Raw genomic sequence first — 21,854 nt, 5'->3', positions numbered from 1 at the left:
AGTAAGTTTTGCAAATATTGTTCCAAGTGAAGGCAAATCTGTAATGCCTACCAACGTAAAATGTGTAAAGACTACTATTTTTCTTTTCAACACAAATATTACATTTCTTCAGTGGTATAACTGAGCTGTAGAAAAGCTTACTTTATTTTAAAGGGGTGGTGGTGATTTATAGAAGTTTGCCAGGCTGCTTTCAGAGGCTGCTCTTTTTCAGTTTGCGAGAATTTACTCATGTGTCTTTCTTTTTTCTGCAGTTGCCGTTACAGATGTGAAGAAAAAAAAAAGCAGCTCCCTCAGCTTTCATTCCACATTCAATTTCAGTTTGTCATTCTTTAGCCTCGTACCAATAGCACTAATGATATTAATTAGCAAGAAATCAGAGAACTTTCCCTTAAAAAATCTTACAATCACTGAGAAAATTTACTGCAACAAAACCAGCAAAAATGTGGACCATATGTACAGACCTTCTGGGGAAAAAAAACATGAAAAAATGATATATATCTATCACTGTACCTCTCATCACTTCCTCAAACTCTGCCCACTGATTTCTTCTCTTCATATAACATCTGACATCTCAAACCACTGAGAAGCTGTAAAGGGCTTTTCAAAACATCACAACTCCCTCAACCTACCACAAGATCTTCTCTGCTTTTCCCTACATGGAGGATTTCATTGTAATATTTATGGGCCAGAATGACAATATTTAAGTATACCAGAATGGCAATATTTAATCCCAGAGGAGTAACATATTTCAGATGTTGGAATCTTTCCGTAGAGGCACAACTGGCAGCTTTACACCCCTAATGTAAGCAATAGCTAGCTCTCCAGTGGGATATTCAGCTTGCAGGAGATGACCTGCATAACATGCAGTGGGAAACAGAATACTAGTGTCTAACCACAAAGATTACCAAAATAATGGACTTTCAAGCTCAGATACTTTTTTGTACATTAAAGAAGTGTTTGGGAGCATTTTCGATGGCTTTGGTGTATTTTGAAAGGCTGAGGGAGCTGGGTCTCTTTAGCTTGGAGAAGAGGAGACTGAGGGGTGACCTCATTAATGTTTATAAATATATAAAGGGTGGGTGTCACGAGGATGGAGCCAGGCTCTTCTCGGTGACAACCAACAGTAAGACAAGGGGTAATGGGTTCAAGCTGGAACACAAGAGATTCTACTTAAATTTGAGAAGAAACTTCTTCTCAGTGAGAGTGACGGAACACTGGAACAGGCTGCCCAGGGGGGTTGTGGAGTCTCGTTCTCTGGAGACATTCAAAACCCGCCCGGACGCCTTCCTGTGTAACCTCATCTGGGTGTTCCTGCTCTGGCAGGGGGATTGGACTGGATGATCTTTTGAGGTCCCTTCCAATCCCTAACATTCTGTGATTCTGTGATTTTCCTATGTCCCTTGCATCTGGGTTTATAGATGGGAAATAAACAGCTTTACAGGTAAAACAGCTAGAAAGGCAAGTGTAGTTTACGCATCTCAAACACTGATCAGGTAACTCTTGGTAGGTGGCTGTGGCAGGCACATCATGGTGTAGTGAGCTTGACACTTGAGTGAGGCAGGATCCATCATTTTGCTGCCTTCAGTTGAAAAACCTACCACATGCTCTTGCAGATAAACCTGGGGAATACCGTGAAATATCATGTATTACTACACTCAGAAAGCATTATTTTCTCCCACTGCCCCAGAACTTTATGGATTACTTCTACTGGACATAAGACAAAGTTGAGATTTTTTTCACTCATTCAGAATTAAGGCTGAAATTTATTTAGTAACCAAAGGCATAACCTTCCTTATTCTGAAACCGTTTTATGATTGTAGGGTGGAAAGTCATCTCACCTAACTTGAGATCTGTACAGCACAGACACATACATCAATTCTGGTCATCTGAGGCCCTCTGCACAGGAGCGAGGCTTTGTAGTAAATATTTTTAGGATATAACTTTTTGGACCTGTTTTGAGCCTCTGCTTTTCTGAGAAGAGGAAAGCTACTGTTTCTTTCCCTTGACGCAAAAGGACATCTAGACAAGTAGCTCAGATGAAATGACCAGCAGTCTATGCGTCACCAACACTGACATGGACTTCCTCCCACAGGGCAGACCAGTTGGCTCTACTGCTGTAGAGCTGAACACCTCCTTGACCAACCGAGATGTTAGAAAGTCATCTTCAAAAGCATTACCCCTATATTCTCTATCTTCACTGTCTCTCTGACATTTAGGATCTTACTGAGAAGACAGTTGAAGGCTTCTTGTTTTCTTGTTAGTTGCTAGAGTTTGGGTTTGGTATTTTCCCAAGCTGCTTCTGGGATTCCAAGCAGCAAATCATCGTGCCCAGCTATTTATAGTTATGGAGGTAGAAGATCATTTCATAGTGGAACACAACTTCAGATGGAGGCAATCGAGAAGTCATTGAACTTAGCAGCTGTGCAGCTGCATCACCAAACCCCTCATGCTGCCCAATTATTTTCCTTGGCAACTGCTTCCTCTAAGGAGTTGTTTTTTCCTGACTATGCCTCATTTGGCTGTTTGTGAAGGCCTGGCCAATGTTTGTTGAAGAAAGAAAGAAAGAGTGAGCAGTTGCTTCTGTTATTCTCCAGAGAACTTTATGGGGAAAATGCTGTTTAATATTGACATATTCTCACAGTCTCCAGAGGAGCCTTTTGACAGAAAGGGAGGGAAAAGGGAAGGGAGGATGGGGGGAGATCTGCTCTGTCTGACCTTTTTCCCCAGAGAATAAAAATCAAAAGAGAAAAAACAAATACATTTTTCCTCCTTTTTATTTTTGTTTGTTTGTGATTGTTGCAGCCTGAAGCTCCACTCCTATATCCATGCTCCTCAAACACTAATTCACTGCTAGTGAATATACTGTTGAACATTTTTAGTAGAAAAATGCAGTATAACATTTCATGTTTGCCAGATGATAAAGAATTGGACCAGTCAACAAGATCTTCTAAGCAACTCTGCCTTAAATGCTGGTAGTTCTTTCTGCAGAGGTTTACAGCCCATGGCATGACCTCGAAAGTTCTTCTACAGCAAAACCCCACCAAGCTGTGCCTGCTGATCCAAGGGCTGGGAAGGCCTGGATAAAAGACCAAATCTACTATTTGCAGAACACCAAAATTGCGAAAATAATCTGTTACTGTGGGAAGAGGGATGGGAACAAACACAGACCTGGATGTTTTCCCCATGCACGTCCAGTTAAAGGAAGACTACAGAAACCCAAGTAAATAAGGGGAATAAAATAAAATAAACACGCTACACCCCCTTTCCCTTCCTTTTTTTTAAGTCTTCCTCCTACTTCAAAGCAATCCCGAGACTTTAGTACTATATGAGGGTACAGAAAACATGCACATACTATCCATACACACCCTCTCTGGGGTAGGCTCTCATCCATGCATGTCTTTGAACACCAGTTCCTGGCTGCTGGTGCCTGAACAGAGCCAGCATTACCTTCTATATCCTGCAGTGTCTTGCAGTTAAAGTTTTAATCAACCCACTGCCCTAGTACTATGCTCTGGACTTGAAAGCCTCAGCACAGCACTCCAGACTTCAGAGCCTGGGAAGGAAAAAATAATTCGTCTTTTTTCCAGATTCCTGCTAAACCAACAAAGCCTCAAGCAAGAAGCAAGCAGTCAAAACAAAATTAAAAGAGTATGAGTCTGCTGTCTGGGATATATGGTGGTACAGAATAGCTGGTGCAAAACCAATGGAGAAGAGCAAACAGAGCAGCTGCTGCAGAGGGCAAAATGCAGAAGTGTGAAACAGCCCTTGTGAAAGCAGCTGTGTGGAAGAGCTTTGCACAGAATAGCTGGTGCAGAGGCAGTCATAAGAGATGTATAGAAAGGATGGACTGCTGGCTACGTGGTCTTGCAGAGTAGCTCACGCAGAAAATACGGAACAGCAAGCAAGGAACAGGTTGTGCAGAAGAGCTTCTGTGCACTGATTTTCTGTGTGACCACTGGAGCTCCTCAGTAACTCGTATTTCTGCTGCCTTTTCAATCCTTTTCAGATCCCCGCAGGCCAAAATTCCTGGACCTGCAGCAGGTATGACTGACAGACCATGGGAGTGCTCTATGCAGCACAGTGGCCACAGCCTGTGAATCACCCACTTGCTTTGCCAGCCTTTTACACACAGGTAAGCCCTGAGACTCGCCTCCAGGAACTGGATGAAGCTACAGGATCCTCTTCAACAGAAGGAATTCTCTTTTTTAACCTTGACTGCAAATAGAAAGTGACCCTTTTTCCAGTGACATCGTATTTTTGAACTGATATCAGAGGTACAAGTGCAAAGGAGCGATATATAGTAAGGGAGCAAAGAGCCGCAAATAGTTAGCCACAGGAGCTGCTATGTGTGCTCAGGGAAGGAGACCAGGTGTGTGCCACAGTAACCGCAGTCTAAGAGCCCTCTCTCCATTACCTGTTCCTCTTGGGAGAGCTGCTGGTGTTTTGGGATGTTACCCTCCCATCGCAAACTGCTCTGAGGGTACAGAGATAAATGTGATGTCATCCCTGCAGAAAGGGGTCTTCAAGTACCTGGTTCAGGCAGCTGTAGAGCAATCTGGCCCAGCGTCGTGTCTATCTAATTATATAAAAGAAACTAAAATACATATATTCTGTAAAAAAAAATCGTATCTCCTAAGGATAGAATTATTTTCTTGTTATTCTGTGCTGTTGCCCTTTTTTGTTTTCTGCTTCATCCTTACCTTGTCTTCCTTACAGCCCCCATCTCTGTTTATGAACGATATTATATTACGCACGGTGTTATTTCATTCCTGTCTTCTACTGAACGTTGACCCTGAAACTTTGTCTTTAACTTGCTCAGCCCCACCACAGGACAGGTGGCAGGGATTTCCCCTATGGGATTAGCGTGCTGGCAACCCCAAGCAGCTCCTGCTGCAGACCTTGCTGGGCTGCAGCATAGAAGCACCCAGAAATGCTCATGTCTTTTGTGTTGTCACTGCTGATCTCTGTCTTTTCTCATTTTACTGATTAGGCCTTGCAGAAATGATGAGGAGGCTTTAGAAATCTTTGTGGTCATAAAAGAGTGGGCAGACTAATTAATATCAAAAACTTCCATCTTGTTGACCCAACCTTGGCTTGGAAATGCTGTGGCTTCCAGTTTCTTTGAGAAATCAAGATTACACTTTTTTTTTTAGTTTCCTTTTTATTTTTTTTTTCCTGAGAGACACAGTAACTGCTTATAACAGAAAAGCTGCCTGAATGTTTTACTTTAGACACCAACTGCCATTTTATTTCAGCCAAAAAACAAAGATAGCAAGGTTGTGTTATAGACTTGAACTGCTGGCAGCAACAAATGCTGATGCTGCCTTAAGATTGAGCAATTAACCTTTGCAGCTCTGACCGATGTCAGGGGGATGAGTGGCAATTAATAAAGTCTGCTCTTTTATCTCAGCAGCTAAGAGTCACACCACAGCTGAAATGACACAGATGCTCCTGCAGCCAAAGGAAACGACAACACTTTCTTTGTAAAGAACCTCATCTGACTTTTATCCTCTCAGAGTAAAATATGCAACAGCACTTGCAAACTGTTAGATGTGCAAGCTCCACATGATTTTCAAAGAAAGCTTAGAAAAAAGGAACTGTTGGTAGAACACAACAGTTTTTGATGAGTAAGGAAACAGCCTTTCTCTCGTCCATACAGTGTCACCATTAAAAGTCCAAGGCACTTGCCAGTGCCAATAAGAGTGTGTTGTTCCAATTTTCATGCAGCTATGCCACTTTCAGACTCTATTTAGTATTACTGTAGTAAGAGTTATTATGCAATTTATTTCAAAATCGTTATTGTTTTATCTGGAAGCCAAAAAGTTTCTCTAACAGTAAGAGAAGCTAATCACTCTGTTGGTCTTCTTACCAAACAATTTTTGGTCAAAATCTGAAAAATTAGCAACAAACTCAAAGAAATGTTTTAACTTGTCTTATATTTATAGACAAAGAGTCAAACACCTCAAAAAATGTACCATGGTAGTCCTAATGTGGTACACGTACAGATAGGCTTGACTTCAGCCACGACAGCATCCTTCTGCATGCCACAGCTCTCCTAAGTTCAGAACACGCTTTTGCGTTTTGAAAACTTGGATGCTAGGATTATATCTTAATTGAAAGGAGATGATCCCTCTCAAAATGGAATACTCAACAGGCACAACTAAGCATCTTTTGTTGGGAGGGATGAAAACAGCTCTTCTTTTAGCAACAGCATGGGTACCACACCACTATTAAAGACATGGGTGATAACGTGATGGAAAGAAACAGTATTCATTTTGAGGAGGAATATACCCCATCCACCTTTCAACTGTACAATTGTAGTCACAGCCAGTTAGCAGGTAATGAACAAACTGCTCTTTTTGGCATGCCTGGCATTGTACAAATCCAAAGGTGCAAGGCTTGTCACAAACAAATCACTCGGTATAGTCAGAAAGTCTTGACATGATGGGAACCTAAAGGGAAGGTTCTACACTCTTCTGTCTCTTCGGCAACAGTAGCAGTATTCGCTAAGAAAGAATATAGTTGTTGCTTTAGGATATGCAGGAGATCTAGATATAGATCTTAAAAATTCCTGTCCTGGGTTTGTTACATAAAAATTCTCACACACTCTAGCTGTAAAACAGGGATAATGGTGCTTCCTTTCTGCTTCTTGTCACGTACAAGCAGAATTGGGGACAACGGGATCCCAAATAGATACTTTTAAATGACATCAAAGTACGATTCATAAATATGAAAAAAACATGTAAATAAATGACTTGTGTGCAAAGTATTTCTAAACACATTCTAAATAAGGGCAGAATAATTACACCATAGGGCTGCAAAGGGTTTTCATAACATCAGGGCCCAATTTTCTGTAACAAAATTTTCTCTTGGGAGAGTCTATTCCAGTCTGACAGAAGAGGGAGAGAAGACAAACTTGTTTAAAAAAAGATTTACGCCAACATATTATTTGTGTAAACTTTAATTTCCGTACAGTAGAAACATACACAGTACAAGCCAAAAGTAGTATAACAATTTTACAGCAAAGCTTACCAGTAAAATGCAAAACTAATTTGTAACAAAATCTTAAAAAACTGTGCACTTTCTCAAACTTAACTTTGTTCAGCACATCTTTTTGATTTATTTATAACAAGGCATTAATTCTATAAGAATCATTTACTATATTCCAAAATCGCATGACCTAGGTGTAACACTCTATAGCCTGATACCATTTTTGTTCCTTTCGATATTTACAGATTTAGTCTACTTGGATTGACACGTAGCATATAAGCACTAAGAACAAATACAAGCTTTGCCAATACTATTTTCACATTGAAAAAGTTACATTAAAAAAAAGCTCAATTATGCATTGCAATAGCTTGATTCTGCTGCAGCCATGACTGTAGTTTAAGAATTATTTCCCCTTTCAGCATGCTTCCTCACTTCCAGTAGTATTTTGGTCTTTGCAAATGCAGAACTGAATCTCCTCTGAACCTGCAGGAACTGGAAGTGGATCCCATTTCTACCAGCTACTCGAAATTTGTTTTCTTCCTCCCCCACTCCAGAACATAGTTCTGAAATTTCTTTGAAAGTTTAATCTTCTATAAATGGCATAATTGAATTCTTTCTAGCTACTATGTACAGAAATGGCTCAGGCAATTAAGTTAGTCCACCTTGTCATTAGTCAACAGGAAGTATAATTACTGTAGCTGTAAAGGAGGTATCTAGTGTTCCAGAATAAGTGAGTTTAATTATGGTGAGAGCTTCCTCAGTTCTATTTACATGACAATTTCAGGCTCAATATTAAATAGCAAGTCATCATTTCCTCTTCGAACTTCAAGTAGTAGAGGTGATTCATTCATCACAGCCTCTTGCAGGTCACTGGAAGTCATCAAAGGACGACCATTGACTTTTACAATAATATCTCCATCTTGGATCCCTCCTCTGCAGAGGCAAGAGGAAAAAGGCAATAAAGATACATTATTTTCAGAAAAAAAAGTACAAAGACCGCTCACCACCTCTTTGGCTGATGTGATAAATTTTTACTTGTTTTAGTTTCCATTGAAGGGAAATTCCACTATTGTGACTGCAAAAGAATAATCAGTAGAATATGCTAAACACAAAAATCAGGCTTGTGTTATTTCATCAAGGATTTTCTTCTAAAACAGCAAAAACACATCAACAGTAAAAGTAGTCTAGCTTTGTCTTTCATAAAACTACATCAAAGGACAAATAGAGAAGACTTTTAGCCACGACTGACTCACTCAACTCCATCCATTTGCAAGAACATGCTCTTCTCTCTCCAGTATGTATTTCGAGCATTGGAAATGAAACAATTCACAAAGGTTCAAGACAAGCCAATTGTGCCAACTGAACTACAGGTAAATTATTTCTCTCTTGCTGTTCAAATGCAATAAAAGTAGCTGTTCTGGATTACCTTTTTTATCTTCTTAATAATTTTTTTAATCTTCTGAATAATTCCCCAATTTTTAGAAGCCTCTTGTTTTCCAACTGTTATGTAAAATAGTCTCTTCCTCTAAGATAAAGCATTCTCTCAGATAGTAGCTCTGATTATGTCTATGTAAATGCTATCCTGTTTAATGCTTAAACTTAATCCAAGTTTCTATTTATTAATACTCAACATACTCTTCAAAACCAACATTTGGTTCATTGTATTTGGAGTGTTCTTTATATTTGCAGGCAATTAGTGTTTCATAAAGTCATTTTAAAATAAGTTCTGATATTGAAATATTTCACTTCTGTAGATGTGAATAGAAACTTAGTACAAATATTTTAACTATTTTTTTTAACCTAAAGGCACAATTTTTATTGTTTAAATACAAATCAAGACTAGTATGAGAAATAACTTGAATATAAATATTATCTGCTTGTATCTATTTTGAGATTTATTTACGGTGAAGAAAATAATTTGCTCTACGTACCTATGAGAAGGTGAGTTTGGAACAACTTCATGTACATAAATTCCACTTCTGACATCAGGAAAATCTGCATTAGTGTGTTTCAGTTCTTCCACCAAGCTAAAAGAAGAATGAAGTTATATGGCCTTTGATTCTACTACAAAAGAAGCAGTATTCAAAAGTTGTTACTTATTTATTCTCATTTATTCTTATTAATGCTGCTGATGGGGCAGAAATTTGCTAAGGATTTTGCTTCTTTCATTCTTAATTTGTCTTTATCTACAACAATCTAGCTTTCGATAACTCCAGTCATCAGATAGACCAGAACTGTGAGAACTTCCCAAAGAAACTTCAGCTTCCTCAGGTTTTCTTGAGGAATTGTTTGTGCATCCCCTTCTAAAGAAAGAAGACAGGAACCAGCTGCAAAACAGAGAATCTAAAAACATCCTCTTATTTCTGAGGAGATGACATCATTTCAGGTCTGTGTATGGTGTGGGTTAAAGCCCATTTATAGAAAGAAGGGGGTTTGAACTAATGATGTATTACTCTGCTGTCTGCCATGAAAATCTGAGGTCCCTCAGATGGAAAGCAAGCCAAACTGGCTGCACACAGCTTCACTCCATTTGATTTTGTACTGAAGAAGCTAACAATTAAATGACTAAAGCAAGGGAAGTAGTCTTTTCCTGAAAACAGGCCTGGAGACATCCTACATTGCTTCATTAGACATCACAAAAGCAGTAAAATCTCACATCACATTCACTTCACAGTTACACAGAGAAACATTCTGAGTTTCTTTCCATTGGTTATGGACTGGTGATGTTAAGGCCATCACACCGATCTGTTCCAGCTGAGGATCTGACCCTTTGGGGAGGACTGCAAGAGTGTAACTCAATAAGCAAAGATGAGTTTAGTACAACCCCAGCTGGAAATTCTATTGTTTAATTTTGTAGCCTACTGCCACATTGGAAACATGCCTACTGCTGGGAAAGCACACAAGCATAAGAGCCCTCATTGGTTATCCCAGAATATATTGGGGTAGTGGCAAGACATAAAGCAACGTGAGAGATAAAAGACAGTAAAGAACTTGAAAAGGGTGTCCGTATTCTGGTTATGTTATCATGGAGGCATGAAGTTCTGCACATTAGCAGCTACTTTATTTCCAGTTCATGGTTAGGCACCAAATCTCACATTACACAGCATCCGCTGGTGCTAAGAGAACCACTGCCAAACCCTTTGGCAGCTCATTTTTCATTGGCACTGACAGTCACCTGAACGCAGCAGCTTGTTTAAATGTCACCTGAAGCCTGCTCTAACTCCAGAAATCCTCATCAAGAACCAAAAAAAGCCATTGAGGCTCTTCCTAATTTCCCTCAGCTATCGACAGGCATTCCCCACTTATCAGTGTTCAGAGAATGTCTGACAGTGATTTTCCAAGTCTCAGAATATACTTTTCACCAATACCATTAAAATGTTCACAGACTTCACCGAAGTTAATACACACTTCTGGATTCTCTGGAGATTTGTAACCAAAGGTGAACACTGAAGTTCTGAACCACTATTGACCACATTTTGCCACACATGGTATGCATAATCACACAACCTTTCCAAGATACTTACGCGGGTGTTATTGTCAGCATTCTGATGCCAATGAAACGTTTCTTCCCATCTGAAAATAACAGAGGGGATATTTAAGAAGCTTAGGCAAACACTGACAAAAATAACTACTTTGATGACCCAAAATATCTGTGAATTATAACAGGATGTATCAGCTTCCAACAAAACTAAACAGAAACCATACACATCTACATTGAGGTAATTTTTTTGTTTTGGTGAACCTTGGTGTGGAGAATGACAATTCCTCTCCCTGCAAGTGAGGACAAGAGAGAGGCTCAGTTATACTCTGTAAGAGTTTTCCTTTAGGAAATTCAAAAAAAAAAAAAAAAAAGTGATTTTATTATTACATAACTTCAGCAACTTGAAAATTTTTTAACCAACTACCGTTTCAGCTGAAACTGGTCAAGACAATTTAACCATACAGTGTTCTCATTAAAAGATAGAAATGGGACTGAATAAAATGAAAATTTCCACTTTTCAGAGGAAGGACAACTGAAAAACCCACACCAATTCTCAGGCAAACAGTTTGTTATTTCCACCTCAAAGAATGAAAAGCAAGTAAAAAAATAAACCCATAGACTTTATCCAGGACTCAACAGAATTTTAAACATTGAAAATTCGCTCCTTCAGGAAGAGCACCACACTTCTGTAGTTGGCTTTTAGTAGTCATGATGTTCCACAGCTGTCTTTCAAAAAATAATAAAAAAAGGCAGTTTGATGACTTCCTGAAGTGAGTGCTTCAGTAGTTAGTTATATCCGGTATGAAACAATATTTCCCCTGACTTGTTCCAGCATAACAACTTCACAATTTCTTTGAGCTTCTCCACATTCTCATGTGAGGAAAAAGTTTGAAAAGGAGATGTACAGTGTCTCCTCTAAATCATCTTCTTTCCAAGAAAAATAGTCCCAAGTGAAGGAATCAGTCCTGAATCTTACGCACATCTAACACTTCCATTAGCGTCAGTGAAAATGTTGACTACTAAACATTGGATTTACTACGCTCTGAACAATCTTACATCTGTAATTTTCACCCCTGCTTTTCCCTGAGATGTTCTGGCTCTCCTTTGTTTTAAACTGGAAGTAACGAGATCAGAATCAGCTATAGCAAGTGTCATGAAGAAGTCTGCTTACTCAAAATTAAAGTTTCAAAAGCATTGGACTAGTGCTCTCACATTGCTTCTCTGGTCTACACGGCATGCACTTAAATTTTCACTTTTTAAAAATATCCAAATTTGATCAGTCTCACACCTGAAAATAATCCCCCTGCCCCTGCAATGTGGACAGATTAATGATGAAGTTGCATTCACAAGACACATAGATGACAGAGCCTCTGGTGACAGTTTACAGTTTGCTGCTGGTCATCACCTGTGTGATGCAGAAATATGGGGCCAAGTTAGGAGAGTTTACAGGAAAGAAAAATGGAAATGAAAAAAGGGACAAAAGAAACTAATCTGGGATAGAGAAAAAAGCAAAGAGGAGATTGCACAAGATTGAAAAAACACAGCAGAAATGTCGCTGATCTAAAAGGGAATTATTTCCCCAGTGGCTAATGATCCATGTAAAAATAAGACTTTGGGAAAAACAAATATCTGGTAACTACAGACTAATTCACAACTAAAAGTCTCACTCCACCTTCATCTTTGGGCAGTTTGGGGTGTTATTCCACCCCTGTTCATGCATTAAAATTCAACATGGTCTTCAACCCTCTTTCCACAATAAGCTTGACACACTGCAAATAGTTCATACTGGAACAGCAGCAAGCTTTGTATAAAGTAAAACTAATAGCTATAAGCTATGGATTATTTTAGCCACAGAGTCTAGATTCCTCCCCTTCCCACCCCCCAGCCATTTCGTATGTCAGAATACAGGTAAAAAAACTTCACGTCTTTTGTTTTGCAAAAGTCTGTTCCATTCAATTTCGCACAAGGCAAAAATCTTGCACAAAAAGCAAAGTTTTCATCAACAATATAATTGTCCAGTTTATTACAAGCATCAGCAGAGACTAAACAGGCACAGACAACCAGCCGTAGTATTTTATCATCCCAAAGGACAGGCATTTTGACGTCAGGCTTAAGTCACATTGGCAGAACAGTATGTGGCACCTGGAACTACCATTGTCATATTACATCTGCTCTGTGAATAACAAATCTCAAAACCTGTCATTCTGGCAATTTGTGCAACCATGAGGCAGAACAAAAAAATAATTAAGAGACCTGGAATAAAGTGAAGTTGTAAATCTAAGAAGCACGTCACCAAGGTGAAGTCCCAGCAGTAGTTATAAGAAGGTTAATATGTTGGAAAAATCAGGTTGAACAAATGTGAAACCATTGTGGCTTAAAGCTAGAGGGGAGCAGAGATATTCAAATTACCTTTCATTTTTGTAAATACTAGGCAAGATTAAACACTGATTCCAGTAGTATAAAGTCAAGCAAACCAGCCTCAATCACTAGTTTATGCTTAAATCTCTTTTGTGTTACTAGAAAGTCACAAACAGCTGATCCCAAGTATCTAGAAGCTGTTCATTATTTATGGAGATTTCTGTTCCACAGTAAGGAGAGTATTTGCTTTACTGTTAAACTTGCCTTTTTTTTTTTATTGATGCTTATAGCAATAGAGATACAAATCAGACTAAATAAACACACACAGACTGAAGGCAGAAGTGATTATGATTTATGAACCGTGGCAAAAGGAACTGATAAATCCAAATCAAGAGGTCAGGTACTCAGATACTTGTGGACATGAGTATCCCCATTGCAGCTGATTTCAGTGGAGCCAGGATATCACCAAGATCTCCGACGGAAGAAACGAATCCTGCACTTTTTATTCAAGCGGCAGGCAAAACTCCTACTTCTCTGCTCACTCCTTTTGCACTTAGATCGCCTTGCAGATTGCATGAGCAGTCCTGAAAGCATTTAAGAAAGATATTCCACTGCCCAACAAAAACCATGAAGACAGCTTGAGTCTATGACGCTGAATTATGTGCAGTGTACCTTCCATATAAATTGCATAGCTGGATTTAATCGGTAGTTTGAATATATATTCAGAAAGCCTCCTGCGCAGCCCTCGTGACTATTGGTAATAATTGTCAGTAACATTCACACAAATACATAGGCAAGCATATAGTTTCAGGACAACTAAAGAAGTGTTCTGGGGACACAAATGAGGATGCATATAATTGTTGGGTGTGGCCAATACAGAATTCCCCCATCTCCCCTTGCCCACCTGAAACAAGGTTTATTTACTTTTCTAACAACATTAAACGAGAGGCCAGCCTGACCTCTTAGGCTGGATTTTCTCTTTAATATTTTGTCAGATTGCTAACTTAACTGTCTTCCATCCTAGAGGATCCATGTTTGAATACTTTCTGGTTTTACTGTCCTGCTCACGCCTAAACTAGGAATAGAACCAAGACTGAAACTGAGAAATTCCTATGGGATACTAACAAAAGACACTGAAGTAAATAATCAGTCAATGCTTAAATATATAGATGAATTCCAGAAGCAACGACAGAACACACAGATGGTTAAAACTGAGATGTAGACGGAGACACTTAACTTCACATACCGGTTTAGGAATTCCTAAATATAAAATGAGGTTAACATTATTACTAATAAACCCAAAATTAGCAAAGGATTTCAGATCATTCAGTGGATAAATATCTCTATGCAAACTGTGGTAAATCTTTGGTCAAAAATACATTAAGTATTATTATGCATTACCCACGCATTAGGTAATATAAAATGTTTAGGTAATAATCAGGGCAAATAATTCATTCAAATGCGATCCTCTCCTCTTTTTTCCCCCCTCTCTGCTCCTATACTTCAGAAGATCGTATTTTTGCAGTTATATACAATGGATGGGACTTTAAAAATATATGCCTTCTATATAAAACAAATAGTTATCTGATCAATTGAGATTTAAAATAGTAAGGTTCAGCTTATTAAACAATATTCTGAGTATCTCCTACATCCCAGAGAAAATCTGGAAAGAGCAGTTTCCTAAGGGAATTTTATCATATTCATGCAATGTGATATTTAGAGCTAAACGGTAATACACTTAAACTTATTTCTATGACCTAATTGTACCACAAGGGCGGATCCCACTGAAACTACTGAAACATAATTGGAGCAAAAGAAAACACGATAAAAACATCCCAAAAATTCTGCTTACATAAATTCCTTATGTCAAGAAACAAGGCCTATACAAACCTGAAAACTATTACTGAAGGCCTAAAAAATGCAAACCAAGTCTCAAATATGGTGAAAATATCTCCTAGAAATTCTCTTCCTCTATGCATCAAGAGCTTTAAATGGCTGCTCTTCTGCCTGCAGCAAAAGTACAAGAGGTGCTTCAGACAAGCAAAAGAAAAAATAAATAAAAAATTTTTAAAAAATAAAATAAAAAAAAAATTGCCAAGCGGTGACTTGACTGTCACACTGATGCTAAAAGTAAGCATGAATTCTTTCCCTTTGATTAGGGGATAATGCAAATGACACAAGTCAGACATTATGTTACAATTAAAAGATAAACGTGAATCTTTTGCTATGTTTTTTCTTAGGGTTCCACAGGCAAAGTTATCTCTAGGCCCTCTAGCTGGGCTCAGCAGGTTCATCCTTCTCTGGAGGCAAAGATGCCTGAAGGAGCAAGGTGGCTGACTTCATGACTTCAGTGGTGGCATCTCCAGCCTTCAGTGACTTCCCAGCCCCAGTTACCAGGAACCTCCTGGCATGGCAGATGGTGGCCTTTCTGCACAAGGTTTGTGTTCAGGTCTCTAGAGACGTGCCTGCAGGGTGAGCCATCGCTCCTCCCTGGTCTGAGAGCAGCAGTTTGGTTCTGAAGGGAAACATCACCCATGATCCTGACCTGCTTCTCCCAGAAGCCAACAAACAGTTCATAACCTGGGTGAATAAAGTTGTTTGGGTTTTGGTTTTTTGTTTTGGTTTTGTTTGTGGGGTTTTTTTTGGTTGCTGTTTTTGTTTGGGTTTGTTTCGTTTTGTTTGTTTGTTTTGTTTGTTTTGGGGTGGGTTTTGTTTGTTCGTTTTTGGGGTGGTTTTTTTGTTTGTTTTTTGGTTGGTGGTTTGGTTTTTTGTTTTGTTTGGTTTTGGTTTTTTTAACTTGTTGGCTGGAACAAAATTATGTCAGCTACTTTGAGATGTACTTTTTCATCAACTTGCCCCTCCCCCCCAATCAACAAGTGAAAACAATCTCATTTGGGGAATTCAGCAAAACAGAGTCAAAGGGACCCATCAGAATTGTGATGGTGTCAAATATACAAGCAGATGCATAACTTTAAAACCTCTGACTAAGGGAATTTTCTGAAAAAACAGTATCCGAGAGAACACCGAGAGGACAATGGTATAGGGAAACAACCCTGGCATCAGCAACTGGATGAACTCGGGAGAAGACAAGATTAATATCAAAAAGATTAAAGAGAAGCAGCAGCCAACAGTCATGCTACAAGATGAGTAGGGTGCGGACAGATAATTGGCAAGCAAAAGGGAAAGGATGGTTTGGTTTGGATGAAGCATTACTAGACCAGTTTGGGCTGCGCAGCACGTACTATGACACCTAGTACAGTGTGACAGATACAAGGCAGGCACATAAAAAGAAGCTCAGAGTGCTGCAGTTGTCAGTTGCTGGTATGTTTAGATTTATATGCTCTTTGGTAAAGAGGTCTGTCTTTTTTTCTGCCTCTCCCCTGCTTGCCCATGTATTTCTTCAGGAATTAGCACACAGCTCTTCTTCCACCAGGGCATGAGAGTCTATCACAATATCCAATTATACACCACAGCAAAATAAAGATCACCACTGAAAGTGCACACACTACATTCCTTCAATGGACAAGTGTTTTAAGAAGATTTTACTTTATTCTCCACAGTATGCCTTAATCTCCTTTTTGCTTGTACAATATGTGAAAGAGGAGAATAAGACTCCTTGAACAAGTCACCATCTGTTCTCAGGATCATTTGAGACTAATGACTCATCTGTGTCCTCACTATCCTCAGAGGCCCTTTTTCCTGGTTTTATACAGATACTGTCTACTCCTGGGGGGGTTGAGTAATAAAATGTCTCTCTCACTTCTGTGAAGTTGTTTTCTATTTCCAAGTCTATAGGGTTCTATACTGCAACATACTGTATACTGTACTGCTCCTTTCAGTAATAGGATCCCAGACTCATGTCTTTTGGCACTTCACTGACAGATCAGGATAATAATTGGAAGATATCACTGTTTCTTGGAGATCTTACCTTTACTTTGTTTGTCATGCGACTCTGTGAGAAACTGAGTGATGCGGTCTGAAGGAATAGCAAATGAAATTCCAGCTGTGACCTTCAAGGTGTTAATCCCAATCACTTCACCATCCTGTTGAGAGACAGTACCCAATTAATTAATTGGCTCCCAAGTCACAGGGTTCAGCTCACTGCCTAGCATTTCATGTTAAAAGCTGGGCTAAGAAACTTTAGAGTGTTGTAATCACTCAAGAAATAAACACCACTTGTAAGGGAGGATCTGGGCTCTGATTCACAGTCCCTTTCACACTTAGCTGATGGCCAGACAGATTACAGTACAGTTTGTTCATCCAAGGTCCATCCCACCACTCAGCAAGAGATTCCCTCCACTGAGAAAGCAGTGGAGTCACTACTACCACTACAGCCACAATTCACTCACCTGCAAACTCAGTGCTGGTTTAAAGCAATCTGTTTTAAAATCACTTGTGTGGATTAACCAGGTCCCATCTTTGCCGTGCAGCCCAAGTTTCACAGTGTGAATGAGTATAACTGCTCCTACCAGAGCCCATTTTCCTCTAGTGCTGTGTAAAATTTCCTCTGCACTGTGGGGAAATGTTTTTCAATGGTGTATGAACTGAGACCTAATTTGTATAGTTTGTATTAGCTTCAGGGTATCTGCCTACCATTAGCTTGAATGACTGGAAGCTGGTATGACCCACAAATCTTTTAAAAAAAATATTCTCCCACTTATGTAAAAATAGCTCTTGAAACAAAACAAAAAACAAGTCACCTGGACTTACCAGATTAACTAGAGGTCCTCCAGAGTTGCCATACTGTAAAAATAACATAAGGGAACAATAAATTGGTGCTTCACTGTAGGAAATGCAATTTTCATTTCAAACAGTATTTTAAGTAAATGAAAGAGAGCATGTCACTTCTTACACAGCGCTGAAGGACACAAATTTGATCACAGATGATTACATGTAGGTCTTGCCCTACCCATTCACAACTCTTACCATTAGATTTTTTTCTTTTCTTTTCAGAAAGAGGCCTTAATTTGGGAGCAGCAACTTACCACTCCAAATAGTTAGACCCTGAGTTTAAGAAGAATCATTAGATAGTTAAAACAAGTATTTCAGTTCTTCTACAGACTATTAGAACAAGGTTTTGAAATAACTACATGCTATTTAAAGCTCTGTTTCAGTGAGGTACATGTACAGTTCTTGTTTTATTTATCACTTTGGTTTGTAACACTGTCAGTCTCTCTTATTCTACACCAGAGAACACCACAGCACTTTATGTGTTTAATCACAGCATATTGCTACGACGTAGGTACTATGTAAGGATTTATTTAGTAACCACAGACACGCAGCTCTCTCTAGGGAGGGCATGTAGCAGCTTTGGGCAGTCTGAAATTGCCTAATACCTAATGGCCTTCAAAGGAAACATCCAACAGGACTACAGGAAATGAGAGTTGGAGAAGTTCCTGGTCCATCTTCGTGTTGGCTCAACAAGTTTGTTTTCGAACGAGGCCAGAGTTTTCAAGTAACTCTACTGAACAGCCAAGAGCAGCAACTTACCACTCAAAATAAACAAAAGCCAAGTGATGCATGACAGTTACATGAGCCATATAAACTGTTTACACTTGGATAGCACAGAGAAAACCTTATAGATTACCAGAAGAATAAAACAGACAAAGTTTTTAAAACAGCTTCAAAGTTTGAGTTTAAACAAAGAGATCAGTTTCTTACATAGCATCTTTTCAGTGACCAGAGGCTACACTCTTCATTTTTGTGTCTGACTGGCACAAAGGAACTGAGATAATGATGTCCCAGCCTTCCTCAGCATATCATCTTGCATTCACTTGTCCCCTGCTTGAAGGATGTGATAATGGAAGAACTTGGGCACATGCAGTGTAGCTCCATTTAGGACCGTGTGTCCCTGTTTTCTCCTGCCCCATGCTCCTGTTCTCCCAGTATTTCTCAGAAGGCAGCTGCATACACATTCCTGCAGGAAAGCCTTGGCTGAGCCACAGGAATGCTCTGAATAGACCAGCTCTGAAACTCCTCCCATTCTCAGGAGAAAACGAGTGCATTAGCTAAGCACAAAGCATCCCTATGCCAGGGACTATCTTCATATTTTCTGGTCTCAGATGTCAAAGTAACTCAAATACATTGTCATTTTCCTTACCTCCCCTGCCGTCACTATTCCATTTGATCCATTTGACACACTCTGCTGTCCTTGTCTAAACTTGCTCATTAGCTTTTGAGGGCACTGACTGCTTAAGTATGAACAAGGAACAGTTTGATCTTGAGGAACATGTATAGGCGTGAATTCAAGAATTCCATGTTCTAATTCTGTCTCTGCCACCAATTCAATGTGTGCTTCCAAGTAACACATTTTGCATAAGTTTTCTTATTCTCCTTTTACAACTATAGAAACTAATTCCAGTTAAATGTCTTCAGAGCTTCAGCTCCTGGATCACATAGGAGCTTCCTGAAAAAGCTCAGTTTCATGTCATATCTTAGCACAAAAAGTAATTACCCTCTTTTTTTCTATACAATTTCTCTCAACAAGTCTGTGATGATAAACATTTGTGAAGTGCTTTGGATGTGTAAAACACTAAGCATTATGACTTATGTCAAATTTGGTACTGAGGGCCAGCAAATAAATGCTGAAAATATTTTCCTTTCAATGCTGAAAATATTTAAGTCACACAATTTCAGGCCATTTTCTACCTCAGATATGCGTGCAGTGCTCTTTTTAGACTCACTACAAGTTATATATACACCCAAGGACTATACTTGAGCTCCTTGGATCTGTCCAAGCTGCTCTGAAGGGATATTATTTTCATGTATTTTTATACAACATCCAGTGCTAGGGAGCCTTAATTCCAGCAGTATCGCAAACTTTATGATATTTTACACCTAGATTCTTACTTGGAGTATGTGATGTGCAAACAGAAAACAAGAACAACAAAAGCAAAACCACCAACCCTCTCCTTAAGTTATTACCCAGGTGTCCCGTCATTAAATTCAAGCAGATGCTGTCAACTTGACTACTCCATCTGGTTCTAATGGATGGAGCTGAAAGAAATTTTGGCTCTATTCTACAGCTTTGCTTGGCCAGCTCAGCTGAACAAGCAGAGAGAGAAATGTGTTGATCTACTGCTGGTCTATACAACCATGTGTTACTGCACGAGATCTACAGAACGAGAAAGGTCTGTTATATGTAACATTTTCATAGACAACTTCAGAGGGGGCAGTTGTATTTAACATACTTTTCACAGCACTAATGCCTGAAAGTAACTCACGGACACTGCATAGTCCTCTATAAAAAGAAGGGCCTATCACTGATTTTCAACACAGCTCCTTTTATTTAGTGGATTCACCTTTCAGAGCGCACACTTCCCTGCTGAACAGGTGAGGATTTCGAGGTCCCAGGGCTATGAAGCTCAGCTCCTTGCACACCTAGTACTTACATTGATGATAGCATCTGTCTGAACGTAATCCATATCCGAGTCCCGCAGGCCAAGTTCTTTACCATCTCGCTGAGCGGTGCTGACAATACCTGTTGTCACCGTGTTCTGTAAGGCAAATGGACTTCCAATTGCCACCACAAATTCTCCTGGCCTCAAATCGGCAGAGTGTCCCAGTAACAATACTGGCAGTTTTTTCTTGAATAAACAGAAAGAAAGAAGCATTAGTTTGCACCTGAAAATAACCTGATTGGAAAGATCATAAACTATCAAGAAGTTAGGAACACACACATTTCATTACATTCATGAAACAGCAACTCCCTACCGTACACCCAAAACTTACACAAGGCAACTTTGGCAGGGTGTCTCTGCTTTAAACGATCTTCAGAAACAAACTGCTAGCAGGAGTACCCTGCAATTTCTCCAGAAAAAAATTTTTAAAAGCCAGCAAGATTCTGAACAGGCTTTCCCCATTTCCATCAGATTGTTTCCTCCTCCTAGAAACAGCGTACAAACCAGCTATTGACCAGTCTGCCACTCTCCGTACACTGTGTATCGCCTTGCAGTCCATGTACTGGCACAAAGCTAGAAGGGTTAGCCAAAACAGCCTGAGTCTTCAGGTAAAGACAGCAGAATCTGCTGACATATTGACTGAGCTGCATTTTTTTTTCTTCTTTTATTAGCAGTTCCTAGCACAGAAGACAAAGTAATTTAATTATAACATATAAAAAATTTCCAGGCCTACGGAAGCAGTTTGTTCAGCACATTGTTTTCCACAGATACACTTCCAAGGAATCCCTAAGCATATATTCCAGCCAATCACTCTGTACTAAATCAAACCGAAATAAGGTTCCCAAATTAATTTATTCATCTGTTTATGCCACTCACCTTAGGGTGAATCTTTATTGTTGCAATGTCAGATTTCTTGTCAATGTCTTTGATGGTTGCTTCATAAGTATCTCCATTCTGTAGCTGCACTTTCAATTGTTGTCTCCCTGATACAGCATTTGTGCTTGACACCACATGGGCATTGGTCACAATTAAACCAGAATCAGACATAATAAACCCAGATCCACTGGAAAGCGGGACATTTCGACCAAAGAGAGGGTGCCTGTACAAAAAGCAAGTAATTATAACACATAAGGGCAGCATAACTTAGAGAAGATTAAGTCAGAAATAATTTACCACCTTTCACCCTGAGAAATAACAAAGCATTTGATGACCAATGTTGCAACCCTTACAAAAATTAAGTTAAGAAAACCGACAAAGAAAGGAACCTTTTCTGAAAACTTTCTTTGTAAAGAACCTCATCTGACTTTTATCCTCTCAGAGTAAAATATGCAACAGCACTTGCAAACTGTTAGATGTGCAAGCTCCACATGATTTTCAAAGAAAGCTTAGAAAAAAGGAACTGTTGGTAGAACACAACAGTTTTTGATGAGTAAGGAAACAGCCTTTCTCTCGTCCATACAGTGTCACCATTAAAAGTCCAAGGCACTTGCCAGTGCCAATAAGAGTGTGTTGTTCCAATTTTCATGCAGCTATGCCACTTTCAGACTCTATTTAGTATTACTGTAGTAAGAGTTATTATGCAATTTATTTCAAAATCGTTATTGTTTTATCTGGAAGCCAAAAAG

General features: G+C 39.3%; 1 protein-coding gene across 1 annotated transcript; it reads right to left on the bottom strand.

Moving 5' to 3' along the window:
* Positions 1 to 6,959: 6,959 nt before the first annotated feature.
* Positions 6,960 to 21,346, bottom strand: LOC135988631 (serine protease HTRA3-like). The gene is made up of 7 exons (XM_065634740.1): positions 21,106 to 21,346; positions 20,221 to 20,415; positions 17,540 to 17,572; positions 16,758 to 16,872; positions 10,515 to 10,563; positions 8,922 to 9,017; positions 6,960 to 7,923 (listed from the first exon to the last, which is right to left on the bottom strand). Exons 1-7 carry the CDS (start codon positions 21,274 to 21,276, stop codon positions 7,758 to 7,760), a joined length of 825 nt encoding a protein of 274 aa, XP_065490812.1. The 5' UTR covers positions 21,277 to 21,346; the 3' UTR covers positions 6,960 to 7,757.
* Between the last annotated feature and the right edge of the window lie 508 nt (positions 21,347 to 21,854).

Source organism: Caloenas nicobarica, chromosome 4 (genome assembly GCF_036013445.1).
Source record: "Caloenas nicobarica isolate bCalNic1 chromosome 4, bCalNic1.hap1, whole genome shotgun sequence".
Taxonomy (NCBI): Eukaryota; Metazoa; Chordata; class Aves; order Columbiformes; family Columbidae; genus Caloenas; species Caloenas nicobarica.
Note: the sequence above shows the minus strand (reverse complement) of the source record. Positions and strands in the feature narration are given on the sequence as shown.

Excerpts from the sequence above, each read along its gene's own strand:
- LOC135988631 (XM_065634740.1), bottom strand. The coding sequence starts at position 21,276 with ATGTCTGATTCTGGTTTAATTGTGACCAATGCCCATGTGGTGTCAAGC. Across the intron at positions 20,416-21,105 it reads CAATAAAGATTCACCCTAAG|AAAAAACTGCCAGTATTGTT; the intron begins GTGAGTGGCATA and ends TGTTTATTCAAG. Across the intron at positions 10,564-16,757 it reads GCATGACAAACAAAGTAAAG|ATGGGAAGAAACGTTTCATT; the intron begins GTAAGATCTCCA and ends TGTTATTTTCAG.